The sequence below is a fragment of the Antechinus flavipes genome, chromosome 1 (assembly GCF_016432865.1).
Source record: "Antechinus flavipes isolate AdamAnt ecotype Samford, QLD, Australia chromosome 1, AdamAnt_v2, whole genome shotgun sequence".
Lineage (NCBI taxonomy): Eukaryota > Metazoa > Chordata > Mammalia > Dasyuromorphia > Dasyuridae > Antechinus > Antechinus flavipes.
The window spans coordinates 497,935,179-497,954,266 of record NC_067398.1 but is presented as its reverse complement, the minus strand read 5'-3'; the positions used below and the strand labels follow the sequence as shown (position 1 = coordinate 497,954,266).

The 19,088-nt window shown below is 34.2% G+C and overlaps 1 protein-coding gene across 1 annotated transcript in view; it reads left to right on the top strand.

Moving 5' to 3' along the window:
* Positions 1 to 19,088, top strand: part of COLEC12 (collectin subfamily member 12) — a 213,733-nt gene that overhangs the window by 162,518 nt on the left and 32,127 nt on the right. Inside the window, exon 3 of the mRNA XM_051970368.1 lies at positions 6,358 to 6,480. Within this exon, the coding sequence (XP_051826328.1) occupies positions 6,358 to 6,480 (123 nt within the window). The remainder of the gene's footprint in view (positions 1 to 6,357; positions 6,481 to 19,088) is intronic.

Here is a 19,088-nt window from a genome sequence, read left to right as displayed (position 1 = left end):
TAAAGATGCAAACAATCCAGGCACATGTCCAGTGTAAAAAAGGCAGCTCATAGCCATGTGATAGGCCAATAAAGAATATCCATACATGCTGAAGTATTCTGTTCTCCCAAAATCAGGTCCCCCAACATAGGTGATTCCACCTTAGCTAGTAGAAGTACCAAACCCCCCATTTTAAATAGGGATAGAACATACATGAATTAAGAAGTTGTGTTAAGAAAAAAACAAAAAACACACCATGATTAAATGCAAAAAGAAAAGGTTTGGCCAACGAATGGAAGATTTCTGTTAGAGTAAGGAGAAAAGGTATCAAGATGTAATATTGATACTCAGATTAAGGTTACTCTTTAGTTAGGGAAAGAAAATCCCTATCTAAGTATGAGGAGCAATTTGAACAAGTGCAAAATCCAGGAATGAGTATAATTTTTTCAAGTAGTCAAGTAGTGGTTTGCCCTGGGTTAAGATTTCCTCTGAAAGAGTATCAAGAATTAGATAGAGAAGGAGGTTGGGCCAGATTATAGAAAGTCTCTGATTTGCCTGGCTGAGGAAAATTCACTTTATTATGTAGTTAACTTGGAAATTTTTATTATTTTTAAATGGGACAGTTGTTACAGTGAAATTGCTATTTGAGAAAGTTTAGTCAAGTAGTGAGGTAGCTAGAATTCAAATCCAGCCTCAGATATCTACTAGCTGTTTGACCCTGGGCACTTAACCTTTGTTTGCTTTAGTCCACTGGAGAAGGAAATAGAAAACCACTCCACTATCTTTGCCAAGTATACCTGAAATGGGGTCACAGAAAGTCAGATATTATATTACTGGACAACAGTCTAGTAATGGTGTATAGAATAAATTGTAGTAGGGAGACAAGGAAACCAGTTAGGAGGCAATTGCAATTATCCAAGAATAAAGTGATGAGGACTCTGGGTCAGGGTTTTGCTTGTGGAGACAACATCTGTGAATTAACAGGTATAAATAATGAATTCATGGCAGGGTAGGGAGTTGATGGTTTGGGGAGGAGGCAGTTCAAGAGAAAAGAAGAGTCAAAGATAACTCAGAAGCTGATTTCCTGGACAAGTGACTAAAATTGTGATGGTGCAATTGATGGAAATGGGAAAGGTAGAAGAGGGAACTAGCTGATTTGGCAAGGAATATGTTAAGTTTAGGTTTGGATATGTTGAATTTGAGTTAATATTAGGGTGTCCAACTGAGAATACTCAATATGCAAATGAAATAGGAAATTAAAGTCAGGTGAGATAATGGGACTTGAGATCCAAAGTCATATGCACAGAGATAATCATTGTAGTAAATGATAAGAAAAGATCAATCAGCAAAGAGATTGTTTCTCAGCTCCTTTTTTTCTTGGGGAGCTCCTCTTCTTCCCCCATTCCCTAAATGTGTTTGTTAATCTAATTTCTTTTTTTTTTTAACACATCTCATCATCCTTGAGCCTATAAAAATCTGTACTATAGTATTCTAGCTATCTTTTCTCTGAACTCTGAAATTTATCTCTTCCACCCTCTTCTCTATATTCTCTCATTTTGGCAACTACATCCATTCCTATGTCTTCAGTTATCCTTTTATGCAGTTGACTCCAATGCAGTATCCCCAATCTCTGGGTTTCACTCTTGCATTTCCAGCTACATATCATCACCTGGGTGTTCTGCCAATATCTCAAACTCAACATATCCAAAACTGAGCTCATATTCCCTTTAAAGGCTATCTTCATTCTTTTTTTACTTCTCTGTTTTTAATCACTGTCACCCTCATTCTCATAATCACCCAGGCTGAAAATCCTCTGAAGCATCTTTAACTTATTCCTCTCTCTTCCCATCTCTAATCAATTACCAAATCCTGTTGGTTCTATCTCTATAATATTTCTCATATCCATCTTCTCTCCTCTTCCACTGCTATCATCTTAGTTATCACGCACTTATTACCTCTTGCCTAACCTATTGTTATAGCTTTCTACTCTGCTACCTCCATTCTCTCCCCTGGTTCAATCCAATCAATGATCAAGCACATGATTATGTGTCAGACACCATGCTAAGCAATTTGGATAAAGAGAGGCAAAATACTTTCTTTGTTCTCAAGGAGCTCACATTCTGATATGGGAGACAGCAGATAAATAACTAGGTAAATATAAGCCATATATGTGTGAATACACGTATTTATATATGTATAAAGAAGGTGGTTTCTGAGGGAAGTTAATAAGGAAAAAGAAGAAGGCTGATAGAAGGTCCCTACAGAAGGTGGTATTTCAGTTAAGTTTGAAGAAAGTCAAAAATTAAACACAGAGCTGGGGAAGGAAAATATTCCAGGCCTGGGGGACAGTCAAGCACAGAGAGGAAATGGATGTCCGGGTGATGAACAATAAATAGACAAGCATGACTGCATTTTTAAGTATATGAAGGGGAGCAAAGTATAAGAAGGCTGGAAAGGTGGGAAGAGATCAAGTTGGACCAGGCTTTAAATGCCAAGCATAAGGTTATGACTGTGAGTAGAGATCAGAGAATGTATACAATAGATTTTATGAAAGAAGAAACAGGATTTGGCAACGAATTAGACAAATGAAGTGAGTAAGATTGATGAGTCAAGGATGAGTTGAGTTTGTAATCTGAATACCTAAAATGATGGTGGTACCCTTGATAGCACAAAAAAATCTGGAAAGAGGGGAGAATTTGAGTGAAAAGATAATGCGTTTAGTTTTGATTTTGTTGAACTTGAACTTGTTGAATAACCAAAAGGCAGTTGGTGATAAAAAAAAAAAAAAAAAACTGGAGCTAGATAAATAGATGTTGGAATCACTTGCTAGAAACAATAATGGTAAAATGATGAGATCATAAAGTGACATAGTAGAGAGAGAAAAGAGGTTCCAGATTAGAATCTTGAGGGTTATCTACAGGTGCTAGACATGACAAAGAAAAATATTCAACAAAAGAGACTAAGAAAGGAGTAGTCAGACAAATAGAAGAATCAAGACAGAATAATGTCATAAAACTGAGAAACAAAACTATCCAGAAAGAGATGGCGATCAAGTGTCAAAGGTTGCAAAGAAGTCAAAAAGAGTGAAAATTGAAGGTTTGGGGGCAAAATAGCACAACATATAAAAAAGTGGTCTTGAAGTCAAGAGAATTTGAGTTCAAATGTGGCTTCAGACACTATACACTTACTATCTGTGTGACCTTGGGTAAGTCACTTAGCCCCAAATGTCTCTCTCACACACATGCCTTCCCAAAAATACAAAGAAAATTGAGGTTTTTAAAAATAGATTTATCAATTAAGAAATCATCAGTAATTTTAGAAAGGGAAGATAGAATTGAATGATGAAGTTGGGAATCAGAATACAGAGGATTTATAACTAAGTGAGAGGAAGTGGAGGCATCTCAAAGATCTTATAGATCTCAAAGAATTTGATTATATATCAATTATAGGAATTGATTTTATCTCAGTTATAGATCTCACGGAATTTAGACAAGAAGAGTGAATGAGATATGGGCTATACTAACAGAAATTTTAGGACAGTTTCGCTTTTAAGCATGGAAGAGACATGAACATATTTGTAGGTGATGGGAAAGCAATCTGGAGATCAATAGAGACCAAATTAGAGGAAGAAACTAGAAATTATTGTAAAGTCAATTTTCTGGAAAAGATGGGAGGCGATAGGATCCATATAGAAAGATTTGCCTTGGCAAGGAAAAAAAACACCTCTTCATCAAAGGCAAAATCTAAACTTTATACATCAGCCAGAGTAATCCTCCTATGTCCTATATGAATTTGCTACTTCTCTATAAATCATAGAGATTGTCCTTCATTTTCATGAAATCAGGAAAGTGGTGCCATGACATACAAGTGAATTAGGTTACGTGAGGGAGACTGTGCAAGGTCACCTGCTTCACTTTTCCCTCCAGAGCCTCCTGGGTCCAATGGCCAGATATGGAGCAAGACCACTGGAGATGGCCCTGGATGCAGTGGGAGACCTTAGCCTTTCTATCATTCTACGTAATATATCTGATAAGTTTTTGTTGAAAATGTTTGTTAGACATACTTTACATGTATTGATCAACTTGCCATTGGGGGGAAGGGATAGGAGGAAGGAGGGGAAAAATTGGAACAAAAGGTTTGGCAATTGTCAATGCTGTAAAATTACCCATGCATATAACTTGTAAATAAAAAGCTATAATAAAAAAAAAGAAAATGTTTGTTAGAGGTAAAGCATGTAAAAGGTGGAAGATATTAAGAATCTATAGGAAACCTTAGGGTTAGGAAATAAAGACTGAGAATGCTGAAAACATCAGAGTATCAAAACATATCCTATTTCATAAAAGAATTCTGTTTACTTTACAAGTTTAAAGCCTTCAAAAAGAGAAAAAGGTTGTAGGCAGGGGGAGGAATTATATAGAACCTGATTCATGCTTTTTTTCATACAGTTAATACAATTGATTATTACTTGCCAAAGAAACCAGGAAGGCACTAATCAGCAAATATTTGATCTAAATTGTTTATCTTGCCCAGTGAAATCACCAGATTGAATCCATTCTACTTTTGCCTACAGCCCAGAGGCATGTGACACATGGAGACATGGGTGTGCCCAAGAAGTTAAATTTCAGTCATTATAACATTCTGTTTTTCTCATCATTTTATAATAAACAGGGCCGAAGATGCTTTTCCACCAAAGAATATTGCTATGTATAAAATCACAAACCGAATGAAAATAACTTCAACTGTGGTTTAATCCTCATCATTTATCCATCAAGAATTATTGAACACAATTATAATCGATCAGTCACTATATACTGTTGCTCCCAAAGGACACTATTAGTTAGAGACACATAGGAAAACAGGTCAAGAAAACAAAAGTATCCCTGATAGTTGTTACAACATGATTTTTACATTAAAATATCGAGTGTCTGTCTCCTGTGTTTCTCATCAATTGGATGGAAATTTCCCCTTTTATGGTTTACTTTCTGTACATACAGAAACGACAGCTGGTTACTACTCAGATCAACATGTTCTTTAACAGGTTGAAATGACTATACACTAAAACTTGACTCCCTCTCGCCAAGACAGCAAATTCTTTGTCCCAATACCAGACTATAACTTATAAATACAAACTAGCATTCCATATCTTACAGTTCTTCACAATCCAAACACAGTGGCTAATTAAACATTCTGGTTTTTTAAATGATCTATATTTTTACTGAGAGACAACATAATATAGTGAATAGAGGGCTAGACTCAGAACCAAGAAAACGGGCTAAAAACTGACTTCTGATATATACTGGCCCATAGGAAAGTCACTTAACCTCTCAGTTCCTCAGTGACTGTAACCTATAGCACAAATCAGCTACTGACTGGTTGAAATTCCTTAAATCTGTAAAATCACAAATATGGAATTTTTTTCTATTTTAACTGAGATTTCATTAAACATCAAGAGACTTAGGGGCAGCTAAGTAGTATAATGGATGGAGTGCCAAGTCTAGAATCAGACTCATCTTTCTCAGTTCAAGTCTGGCTTCAGACACTAACTGTTTGACCCTAAGCAAGTCACTTAACTCTGTTTGCCTCAGTTTCTTCATCTGTAAATAAAAGAAATGGCAAACCACTCTAATATCTTTGCCAAGTAAACTTCAAATGGGATCAGAAAGAATAAGGCATGAGTGAAACAACTGAACAAGAACATGACAAAAGCTAGACTCTTTCACGATGCTACTTCTTTTGTCAAAAAAAATAATAATAAATGGACTAAAAATAAATTAACTAGGGATTTTAAATACTTTTGTTGTAGTGATTTAAGTGAAATATTATTATAATGAGATTTTTTTCCATGTCATGGAACAGCACCATGTATTATTTCCTAATTGTATAAAATATAATCATTGGAGAATCCCTCCGTACATAAATATATATATATATATAGATATATATAGATATACACACACACACATATATGTCCACTTTTAAAATACTACTTATAGCTGTTGTTCATTCATGTCCAACTCTTCATGACCCCATTTGGAGTTTTCTTGGCAAAGATACTGAAGTGGGTTTGTCATTTCCTTCTCCATTCATTTTACAGATAAGGAATTTGAGGTAAACAGGGTTAAATGACTTGCACAGGATCACATAGCTACTAAGTATCTGATGTTGGATTTGAAACCAGTTTTTCCTGACTTCAGTCCTGATGCTTTCTACTGCACAATCTCACTACACCACTATTTGTAATACGGATACACAATTGTAGCATTTTTGTATGTATAGTGTGATCCTCTTAATCATTCTGTGTATTTGAACACATACTAGAGTAAAAAGTTCAAAATAACAATACTGGGTAAAGTTCTTAAAATATATCTTCTCTTACAGGTATTCAAGAAGGAACACAATGTACCAAATGTAAAAACAACTGGGCCCTGAAGTTTTCTATCATACTATTATATATTCTGTGTGCCTTGCTAACAATCACAGTAGCTATTCTGGGATACAAAGGTAGGTACCATATGAATTTTCCCTTCCAATAGAAAGTTACATAACTATGGAATGAAAAGTGATTTCTTTACAAATATAAAAATTAAATATCTTTTTTTATTGAACTTAGTAACTAACAGTTATCAAGCCTAGTACTTTTGTTACTTTAGGATAGTCATGTCTAAAGGGGAAAATCCTCAACGATTTCAGTGATAACTCTCACCTATGTGAGGATTTTTGTTTTTCAGGTCTTTGGGGTTGTGTAATTTTTCTTGTCTGTTAAGTGAATTATCATTTCCAGCTACACTTTCTTCCTCAGTCTTTTCCTGTCCTATCTTAGTAGTCATATGAAAACCTTAGAGCCAGCACACAGTAAAGCCACAGTGATGGTAGCCAAATAAAATAAAAAATCTCCATGGCTACTAGTTCCTTCAGCCAGTGTCTACACAGCCACTTCCCCCATTTCTCCATAGCAGATTTACTGTGGTCACAGTTGATTTTGGCTAGTTTAATGACTATAATATCTATAACACAACATAAATACTACCTTGAAGAAATTAAAAGGTAAAGTAGGTGAAGATCAGAGCTATAATTCTGTTAACCTTCCTGAATTAAAGGGAAGGAAAGGTTGTTTTATTTTGTTTCAAACATCATTTCTACTCCATAGAATTAATCTGAATAAAATTTTCTTCTTCAATTGGAGCATTTTTTCCCCTTATGTGACTAAAAGTAAAAGAATCATAATTCAAAATGACCAGTGGAAAACAACAAAGAATTATGCAACTTTTCCTAGACACATCCATGTTAGGCTCATTTCTCTGATTTCAACATACAAACAGACATGTATAGAGTCTACTAATCTTAATAAGTTTAACTCAGCAGCCAACTTCAGCTGCCTTCCCTCAGACTGACAGATTGTGCAACTGAAAAAGAAAATTCAGACTCAGTACCTTTCTGCTCCTCTCACTATGTCTACTACAGCTGCTTTGGGGAAGAAGGAGGAGGGGAATTTCCTCACATTTCCTCACACCCTTCTGTTCAGAACTGTGTGTTATATAATACCTGAAACATGCACAGATATTTTCCTGAAGTATTCTTCCCTTAATGCCAGGTACACTCAGAATAAAACAGTATAGAGCTTCTCAACTATTCTCTGATAAATTGAGACAATGAAGAATAGGAAAATTACTAAACCTTTTATTCCATTTCATCTGCGATAGCCTTACCTATCACCTACGTAAAGAACACCTGTATTTTACAAATGAGGAAAATGAGGTCAACAAATATAAATTCTCAGATTATGTAGGAGATATACACACACATACACACATAAACACATACACACATACACAATTGGAATCATCTGAAATTGTGACCCTCCCCCCAAAAAAGAAAAAATATTAGAAAAGCAAAGAAAAGCTTTGTTTTGTCACGAATTATTCAAATAAGCTGAGTTCATCAAATTAGTCAATTGAAATTAGTGGCAAAGCAGTACCTAAAAATCAAGTGGTGACTATTAAGATTTTATTAAATCCCTATAGAACACTCCTATATAGCAGTATATTAAGTCCTTGGAATTGAACATTTACTATACACAGAAAAGGCACAGTCCTCGCCTTTGAAGAGCTCACCTGTTTAACATTGGGACGATTTTGAGTTTTGTTAGGAAATAATTCAAAGAAACTTTGTATCTTCTTAAGACACAAAGACAAGTCCAAAAGCAAGTTTTTCTGAAGCTTTTAGATATTACTCCCTTGGTTTTTATAACTTTAGGAAGGAAAATCATAAACAAAAAGACCTCCTGGGAGCCTTCTTGGACCTTTACTGCAAGCATCTTTTCACTCTCCTGGTCACTGTTAATGACTGTTTGGTATCATCCAATTCTTTTGTTACACACACACACAAAAAAAATTTTTAGGCATCATGCTCCAAAGAACCACAAAATCATAACCCTGGTCTATTTCCCGTTTTTTTTTCAATTCAGCTATTTGCAAAAACTTGCACATCCCATGGCTATGCCCATTCCCAATGAAGAGACAGTTTCAGTAACTAGATAACATAGGCAGAATCTTCAGCCAAACAGCTCCAAGACTTATTTTGATATCACTTGTTTGTTCTGAATGTACTGGATCTTGAATCTTAAGGAAATATATTCCAAAGGACCTTTTGAAATTCCACCTCCTGACCTTCCCCATTCCACCCATTCTTCCTTTTGTTTCTTTCCTTCTACAGACACAAAATTGAATTTTTTTTTTTTGAAATAGCATTTCTACAGCAAAAGGTTTATGTGAACAGTGGGGAATCCTCTAACCTCTTCACTTAAGATGTCCTCAATATGCCTGTGATTTATGGTTCACAAAGCTGTTTTCAAAACTTCATTTATTAGAGATTTCTTGGATAGTCTAGGAAAAGAGCAAAAAACACTAATTCATGAAATTTTGTACATTGTTGTTACCTTTCACCAAAATTATTTGCCTCTACAGCTTTCCCTAACTTTTATAGCTCAGCAGAGCACAAGAATAAAATAAATAAAATAAAGTCTCTGTCATTTCAATCTGCCATTCAATCCAATGAGTAAACATACATTAAACACCTATTATGTTTAAGGTTCCATTCAAGGTGCTAACGTAGACACATTGACAAAAGCAACCCTTGCCTTCAAGGATATATTCTACAGTGAGGAAAACAACTATATTCAGATAAATTAATACAAGGAGTAATTTGAGGAGGAAGGAAGCATTTTGAGCAACTGGATGAGAGAAGAGTCAGCAAAGATTTCAAAGCAGAGGTGATTCCTAAATTGAGCCTTGCCAAAAGATAAAGATTGCAAAAGGCAGATATGAATTGTTTCTGATCCAAAGAACACAAGCACAAACTAGCTGAAGTATTCCTGAGTATTTTGAATTATTAGTCAAAAAAAAAAAAAAAGACATCAGAACAATGAGAGAGAGACAGAGACAGAGACAGAAAGAAAACTGTCAAAAAGAAAAGAAGAGTGAGAAAGGAAAAAGAGAGAAAGGAGAGAGAGGGAAGAAGACAAAGTAAGTATGGCATATAACTTGTTCTTGAAGTCATGTTGCTCTTCATGAATTTCAATTCATTTTCTAGATGTTAATAATATATTCCATGATTTGGGCAGAAATTGAAATCAATCTGATTGACCTATAATTTGCAGATCCATTTTCTTCCTTTGTTGAAAAATCAAATCATTTTGTCATGTCTAATTGTGTAGCATCTTCCATATCCTCCATAGTCATTCAGAAATCACTGATAATGGTTCAACAATCTCACAAAGACTTTGACTTTGCCAAAATAAAAATGGCCATTAAATAAGAATTGGACCAAAGATCTGTATTTACATACATAAACTACAGCTGTTATTGGGATGTAGGCCATGAAACAGTCTTGTGATAAGTTGGGTGTTTTTTTCCCTTATATTTACATAATTCAATTTCATTGGAAAGAGTCCATTGTTTTTGCTTCAGTACTTTGAAAAATCTATGATCTCACCAGTGAGTGTAATTCCACCATCGATATGGGTTGCCATCCATATTTTCCTATAAATACTCCATGAATGATTTATCCAATCCATTGGGTTCATTCTTTTTGTTATTTATCTTGGAGTACCAATTTACTACTCAGTTCATCATCTCTTTTGTGATCAAACAAGTTCCTGATAAGGTCTCTTATAATACTAAGTCTAAGTCATGGTAACATATTGCATTCTGTTTATATCTACCGTCATCTTTCCTTTGCCCTTTGCCCTTTGATTTATGATTTGAATTCTTCTCAGAATATAGTCCACTATATTTGGCAGCCATATAAAATCACTAGGAAAATATTGCATATAAAGAGATAGTTCTGGATGAATTTTATTCATAGGGAATAAGGTTTTTTGGGAAGATCCAATGTGGATACATATTTGGGGAGGGAGGGAATAAGCCAGGAACTGGGCTAAGCACTTTATAAGTATTATTTCCTTCTATTCTCATAACAACTCTGAAAAGTGAGTACTATCATGATCCCTATTTTATACTGAGGGGACTAAGAAAGACAGAGATTGAGTCACTTGTCTAATATCAATAGTAGAAAATATATGAATATCTTCCTGGTTCGACACGCTATCAACTGTGTCACCTAACTGCTGCATAATGCCCCTGTCTGGATCTCTTAAGAGATAGTTCCACTCTATTCTTTCCCCTCTCCACTTTGTCCTTCATCTGGCTAATTTTGTTTTTTTTTTATGCAACTAAATAAGTCTATACATATGTGTGTATGAGACCTATTGTTACAAAGCACTATGTTGGGCCCTAGGTAATGCACAAAGTGTTAATAAGAAATGGTCATTAACATCTTGGAGTTTATAATGTTGTGGGCACATAATAAATGATTATTACTACATGCTGATTGGTTCAAGATCATATTCATAATTTGCTGTAATATGTAATATTAAATAATAAATGCATTAGAGATGTTGCTTAATAGGTCTGAAATAAGTTTATAAATCTGGCCATGTCACTTTTCTGCACAGACATCAGTTGTTAATTTGTAACTCAGTAAAATAGCTATAGCCTGTGGGCTTCACCAATGGCCATTCAGTGTCAAGATATCTGGAAGAAGATGCTCAAGTTTATTAAGCAGACCCTTTAGAAATAATTTGCAGTCAGAGTAAAGAAAGATGTAGGATGAGCAGCCATGAATGGACTGTATTCTGCATCATTGGAGGAAGTACCATCCTTCATGAAATCACAGATCCACCAAAGTACAAAAAAAGTCTAATAAAATTTAAAATTTTACTGAAATGCAAGGCTTCAGCGCAAAAGGAGAAAGAGTTCTTCCTAAAAAATTACATTGCCAAATAGGATAATAATTAAAGGAAAGAAAAATATACCAAGAGGAAAAAGTATGGCTTTGCTGTTCCCACTGACTTACAGTCAAGTAAGGCTTAGAGATGAAGCCAGAAATTCTCTCCAATCTAAACCCTGAATTTATTCAGGATTGAAATTTGGATCTAGTTAGTTGGACAAAGCTTTGGTGTAGCATTAATAGGAAACTACCCCATCACTGGTGGGGCAAACTGAACAATTGAAATGACAATCCACTCTAAATTAACTAATAATGAATTAAGAATGAGAGACAGAGAATCAGGAAACTTATATCCATGCCATGCATAAAATCATCTGAGGTTACAGAGTGAGGGGGCTGATCATAGATCAAGGGAAATTACATGGTACTACAACTCACTGATTCTTGACTCACAAAACAATACCTTTCCCTCCCTGGGAACCCATGAGTGGGAGCTTAGATGGAGGGTAAAACAGGCACATAAATGTGACCCAGAGGCAGTTGGCTGCCACTCCCCCAGTGGACCAAGATGCAGATTCTCTATAGTGGAGAGTAACTTCCACAGCTGAATACCCAATGAGCAGATGACCAGCTCATTAATTTCCTGACAATGCATGGAAGAGTAGTTTGATTCAGCCCCATCCTCTAGGATGTCTGTATGCTAAGGCTTAATTGATCCGGAGACATAGTATTACACACATGTGCATGTACACATACACCAGATTTTATGCTACAGTATAGTTAGAATTAATTTTCCTAGCTTCTTATATCTGTGATTCAGGAGTCCTCAAACTACTGCCCGAGGGCCAGATGCAGCTGCTGAGGATGTTTATCCCCCTCACCCAGGGCTATAAAGTTTCTTTATTTAAAGGCCCACAAAACAAAGTTTTTGTTTTTACAATAATCCGGCCCTCCAATAGTCCCACAGTCTGAGGGACAGTGAACTGACCCCCTATTTAAAAAGTTTGAGGATCCCTGCTGAGAGTCCATCTTCATTTCAGTCACCTATCAAAACCTACTGCCTCCAACCACTGCTAACAAGGCAATTATCTGTTAATACATATCAGCACTTTATTCAGCCCTGAATATGTGTTTCTGATCCTTGAACTGGATGGCATGAACATCCTGCTGCCCTTGAGCCTCCTAGATATTAGCCCTATTTTGCCTATGAAATTATGGGGCAATGGTGTTTAAATACTTGTGTGCCTGTGTTTTTGTAATGGTGTTTATATACTTATATACTTATGCTGTTTTCCTGTTAGCAACTGTTTATCCCATATTAATACTATGCCTGTATGGCACTGTTACTTTAATTTATTTGAATTTAGAGTTGGAAGAAAGTTTAAAAAACATTTTCCCCAATTTCTTTTGCAGAGAAAGAAATTGAGATCTTTATTATAATCAGAGACATAAAGTGAATTGCCTAAGGCAACACATGTGGCAAAACTGTAAATGAAATTAAAGTTACTGATCTCCCCAGAATTCTTTCTATTACACCCTTCTGTTTTCCTCTTCATGCTTTGAGTATTTAAGGGAGCGTCCTCAGTATAATAGGTGTGCAATAAGTGTTTGTTGATGATTAAAGAAAAGTATAGAAATGGAATTTTCACTCAAGTCTCATTCCAATTCATCATTATGATGTGGCGACACTTTTGCATTCTCAAAAGCCATACCAGGAAAGAACATTTTTCTAATAGATCTAACCAAGCTGAAAGTACTCCATTATGCTTCTAGTAAAAAAAATAATGTGTGTTTCATTCAAGGTCTGGCTACTTAAGGCCCATTACTATAAATCTGATAATATATAGATGATGAAATTTTTGACTGTAACAACTCATAAAACATGTTAAGAATGTTATCTGCATCAGTGAAAGGGCAATACCACAAATGAAGATTTCAATCCATCAAAATACTGAAGAATTAACACAATCGTCAGTGTTTGCCATTTGACTAGAGAAGCAACCTTCTGCCTAATAAATGCTAAGTACTTGCAGCAACATTATGATGTAAATAGTAATGACTATAGTAATGACTAAACCCAGTTCCAAAAATGTCCTCTGTAAAAAAAAAAAAAAAAAAAAAAAGGTTTTTAATGGCTAAAGAACAAAAAATGAAGCAAAAAAAGTTTTAAAAAGCTTTATAAAGATAGCTCAATGAATAAAGCACCAGTGGGGTCAGGAAGAACTGAGTTCAAATCCAGCTTCAGACAACTACTAGGGGTGTGACCCTGGGAAAGATCTTGATTATCTTTAATAAAATAAAAAAATAAAATTATAAAACTGGAAAGATAGTAACATATGTTGGTGGATTTCTACCTATCAAAGTAACAGAGCTAGAAAGCACAATGCAGATAAAAAATCTGAGAATTATTGACCTTCCAGAAAAATTCAAAGAAATAAAGAATCCAAGTATTATAGGAAATAAGCCAATCCTCCCAAAATTCCTGTATTATAAAAGATTAGAATGACAATAAGACATTGAGAAAAATGAATCCGACATTTAACCCATCTAATGGTATAATTGTCAAGTTCTAAAGTTTTAATATCAAGTATAGAGGTTTGAAAGTGGCCAGGAGCAATTAATTTACATTATCAACAGATTAGTTTGAATAAGTCAAGACTATTAAATAAAGACAAGATGTAATCAAATATAGGAAAAAACAAGAAAAATTGGTCTCTACTGCAAAATTAATTTTCCTATAAAAATCTAGAAGTGCTTCTTAATAGGAAAAATCATTCTTCAATGATGTCAGAAACTTTTATTCTGAAAAATGATAACTTGATAGAGTCTTTGGCAATAAATTAATAATGCCCAAACAAAATTAAAAAAGAGATTTTGAAAATTAAAAGATTGGATTAATCATTTTAAAAGCTAAACTGATCAAAAAAATTAAGAACATTTTTAGTACAATAAAACCAAATTAATTAAATTTAATTTATTTAATTTAATAAATTTTAATATTTTTTAAATTTTAAACAAATTTTAAAATAAATTTTAATAAATTTAAAAATTAAATTAAATTAAAAACCAAATAAACCAAGGATAGAAACAACAAATTCACAATTGTAAAGAAAATAAGAAAAATTACTAGAAACTATTCTACCTAATCACTACAAAACTGATAGTTTAATGAACTATCTGAATGGATAAACAATGAAATTCAGTGCTAAAAATATCAAATAAATCACCTAAATAATCCCTCAAAAAGTAAGTAAACGTCTACAGAAGAAAGTGTAGGTATAGAATAGTAAGAGTAAGTAAATTTAATTAAAAAAAAAAAGTAAGCAACTTAAGAGTCTCAGAGAGTGGCATAGGATTCTGAGATACTCACTAGCATGCTTAAGTCACATAACCATTAGGTATAAGAATTATGAGGTCCTCCTGACTTTGAAGCCAGTTCTCTATCAACCACATCACATTACCTCTTGTAACATGTAATATTAATAACAAAATAACAAAGACCACATAATTATGTATTAAAAGCAGAAAAAAGCCATTAATAAAGTATAGTACTCATTTTTTTAATTCCAAAATTTTATAAATGAAAATAATTTTAAACAAAATTCAGCTTTTAAAAAATTGGTCAATGATAATACTAATTTGTAAAGTAATTCAGCTATCCCTTCTTTTTTTACTAATAGAAAACCACTAGATTATAAAGCTTAAGCACTCATTCATATTGTTTTACATAGGCATTTTAAGAATAGCACATTAAAAGTATTCAACAGGAAATTTTTAGGGATTTAAAGAATATATTGAAACAAAATTTATCATTGAAATATGGTAGAATGAAGGACTCAACCCCTACCTCAAGAACTGTGTACCTTTGAGTCAGTAAATTAACTTTACTGAGTCTCAGTTCTTCATTTGTAAAATGAAAGATTTAGACTAGCCTTCTTACATCTCTTGTAGATCTACATCTATGCTTCTATGATCCTAAAAGTACTGTATAGTGTGATATAAACAAAAAGTGTTACAAAAAGTCAGAAAAAAGAGAGACATCATAATGTAGAATAATTCCAGAAGGCTTTGGAGTTGAGATAATATTTGAATTAGGACTTTAAGAATAGATATGGTGTGGAAGGTGAAGAGAAATAGGAGGACATGAGTAAAAAGCATAATCATCAAATATTTTTACAAACATAATGATAAAACTGGCATTTGGATCCGGTCTGTGGGAAGGGGAAACCTCTGGGCAGTAGGAAAAGGACATCTAGGTGGAGGAGAGGACAAGTTGAAAATATTTTCCAATGCTTGCTCAGCCATCGAAACACCAATAATGTGGAAAAGAAATTCTCCATCAAAAAAAAAAACGGTCCCACAAGAAAAAGCCCTGAGCAAATCAGGCTGCTGACATCATCTTTATATCAATGATGGTTTTCCTTCTTCAAGAATTATCTAACAAGGCCATAGGTTGATAGACTTGTGGTCTCTCAAGTAAGATAGCATATTTTTTTTTTTTGTTTAAAAGTTAATAATAAGGACCAAGGAAAATGCTGTGGGATATTACAGCAAGTGTTAGTTCTGGATTACAACCAGTCTGCTATTTGTATGCAGTAGGCAAGCTGCCATCTTTCTCAAGCCTGAAGTTTGGAGCTCTACACTAAAGCTCTATTTTTAAACACAAACATACACACATACACAGAAACACATAAGACAACATGAAATTGACTCATTAGCACTGTTAAAACAGGGCAAATAGGTAATTTCCTTACTAAGCCCAAGTAATAATTAAAACTCTCATTAAAACATATTTTCTTTTTTAAACTGTATAAATTCAAGGCATCCTTTTTTTTTCCTCACTTTTAAAAAAATTCTATGACTCTTTAAACCAAAATAGAGAAAAATAAAGGAGAAAAATGAGTGACCATCAGCACATTTAGAGGCGTCTCTTACTGCCAGCAAAGCAGGGCGAGTCTTTAGGTCCTTCTTGTGGTTTTAGCACAGGCTGAGGCCCATGTTTTGATTTGAGAATTAAGCCTGAATTTAAATGTGTAAACATTATAACTTTTTTTTTCCTGTTCCTGCCCACGGTGTAATAATTTTATTTTTGCTTTACTGAAGCAGTTGTATTCCTAGGGACTAAGAAATGTGCAGGTGAGCAAAATAAGTAAGCAAAGGGAGAAAATCATTATAGCTAGATCTATCTCTAAACCATCAATATACAGGAGTATCAAAAGGCTTCAGTTCTCCCGAATCTCTTTGTGGTTCGAGGATCAATCTGGCATTTTGCCATTGTTACTTGAGAAGCTAATTCTAAGAACAAAACCTTTCAAGTCACACAGCACTCAATGGTAAGAGCAAGGGTGGATTAGTAAAATGACTCAGGAACAGAAACCAACCATGTTGCAGGGCGCTTAATTACAAAGACATATCTTCAATTTTTCTTCCCTTCTATCTTCTAATTATTTGAACATTTGAAGAAATTAAGATTTCCTGTACTATATTCACCTGCTTAAAATAAGATGAATAATAATAACTGCTTTAAAGTTTGTAAAGCATTTCACATGTTATTTCATTTGATGCTTATAACAACCTTGTAAGTGAGTTACCATTATAATCCCCATTTTACGGATAAGAAAACTGAGAATAAGAGTAAATAACTTACCCAGGATCACATAGCTAGTAACTGTTTTGAGACAGGATTGGAACTCTGGTCTTCCTCCCTCCAGGTCCATCACTCTATCTTCTACACTGCCTAACCACCTTTAAAAAGTCAGTGCTTAAAAACATTCTTTTAAAAAATCTATGAAAAAAGATTCTAAGTAAAAAGATTTTTTTTAAATCTGTGGCAACCAACAAAGAGAAATGTTGATATTCACTTCAAAGTATACTGATGATTTCTGTGAAATGTTGATACAAAATTTATCAGGAAAATTTTTTCATCCTGATAGTGTATTGGACCTGCAATCAGAAAGACTTACTGTCAAATACTATATCAGATACTTTCTAGCTATGTAACTATGGGTAAGCCACTTAACCTCAATGAACTTTAGTTTCTTCATTTGAAAAAATGAGAATAATGATGTCTATAACATGTATCTCACAGAGTTGCTGTGAGGCTCAAATAAATGAAGTTTTTTTAAAGCATTTTTAAAAAATTTATTAAGTATTAGGAATCCAAATAAATAAATAAAGTATAGTACCTGATGTCAAGAAGCTCATTCTAATAGGAAAAATGAGATAATGTGTTAAATGCTTTGAAGTCTTAAGGAGCCATGGCAGAGCTATAGAGAAAATGATCAGAATATAGAGTGAAGTGAAACAAGGCTGGAACTTCTCTAAAATAGTGATTTGAAAGGTCATTAATTGGAAGAATGAGATGCTGTAGGACAGACATTCCAGATATGAAAGAGTTAAAACTCCCAAGCCATGATGTTTTATAGACCTCTAAAAATGTTAGGGAGGTTGTGAAGAAAATGGCCAAAGATAGAGAGTGAGGAGTCACATGCAGGCTGAGGTATGTCATTAATAAAACAATTTAATCAATCAGAATAGCTCAATGCACCAATCTCACCATAAAATCCCCTCCTCCTCCTTTCATCTACTATATTTTCCTGAGTTTTTTTCATACAACTATAACATAGGCTTTTTTTTAACTAATTAAATAATACCAGAAAAAAAGTGAGCATTTTAGACTTTGTATATGCTAATTTTTTTACTTACTATCTGTAGTGGATGGTTCTAGACTCCATCTTCCAGAATGAGGAAGGCTAAATTCCCTTTCAGGATTCTAAGGATATCTTTAAATAGGTTTGGATTTCTCTAGTATCATTTTCATTTGATATAAACTCTGCCTTCCCTATCCTCTGCCCTATTTCATTGTTTCCCCTGCCCACAATCACATAGCACTAACTAGCATTCCACTTCTACTTAGCCAATTAATATCCATTTGTTTTCATAAAAGTATAATTACTGAAAAAGATATAGAAAAGACAGAAGTCCAAACATTCCCTCAAAACCTAAGGACACAGTCTCCCCTATAACACCTCAGTCTCTGGGGAGAATGGGCTCAAACTTAATGTAATTTCTATACTTCCAAATTCAGCATAGCCACTAAATGAATCTTAATTTTAAATCTTAATTTGCTGAACTCAATCCCACTAATAAACGAAGCTGGGTTCCTGAACTCCTTCCTCAGGATCTCACTGCTAGATTTGTTTTCATGAATTCACTGATGGCTTGTCTCTTGATATTTCAAAAATAGCAAAGTCACCACCATCACCAATCTTCTTCACCTAAAAATAAGATTGATAACAGCAGAGCCACACACTCACTGAAAGGCCACATTAGAGGAGCTTCGTTAGGCAAATAAAGGACTAAGGTCTCTCTTCCCACAAAGTCTTTCAGTAGTTTTTGCCTCTTTATTTAAAGACCAGTGAGAAATTTAAGTCAAGAAATTGACCCTGGCCCGCCATACCCTGTTAACCCTTCTGAATGCAGTCAATCAACAACAGATTAGCAGACCCAACCAACACTATAGGAGCAAATGCTACAAATCAGGGGACACATCACCTCCATTAATATGTCATTATGCCTTTCTCCAGACTCTTTCACATGGGATATTGCATCAGCTACTTACCCCTTCCCCCATTACATATTTATAGCAGGACTTCTTAAACTTTTTCTACTCATAACCCCTTTTCACCAAGAAATTTTTAAACAATTCTGGATGTAGAGGATATAAAATAAATATACAAATCAATCATTTACTGATAATAAATTATAAAGAAATTTATTTTAAAAAACTTCTTTGGTATACATATAATTTTACAATTTTTAAA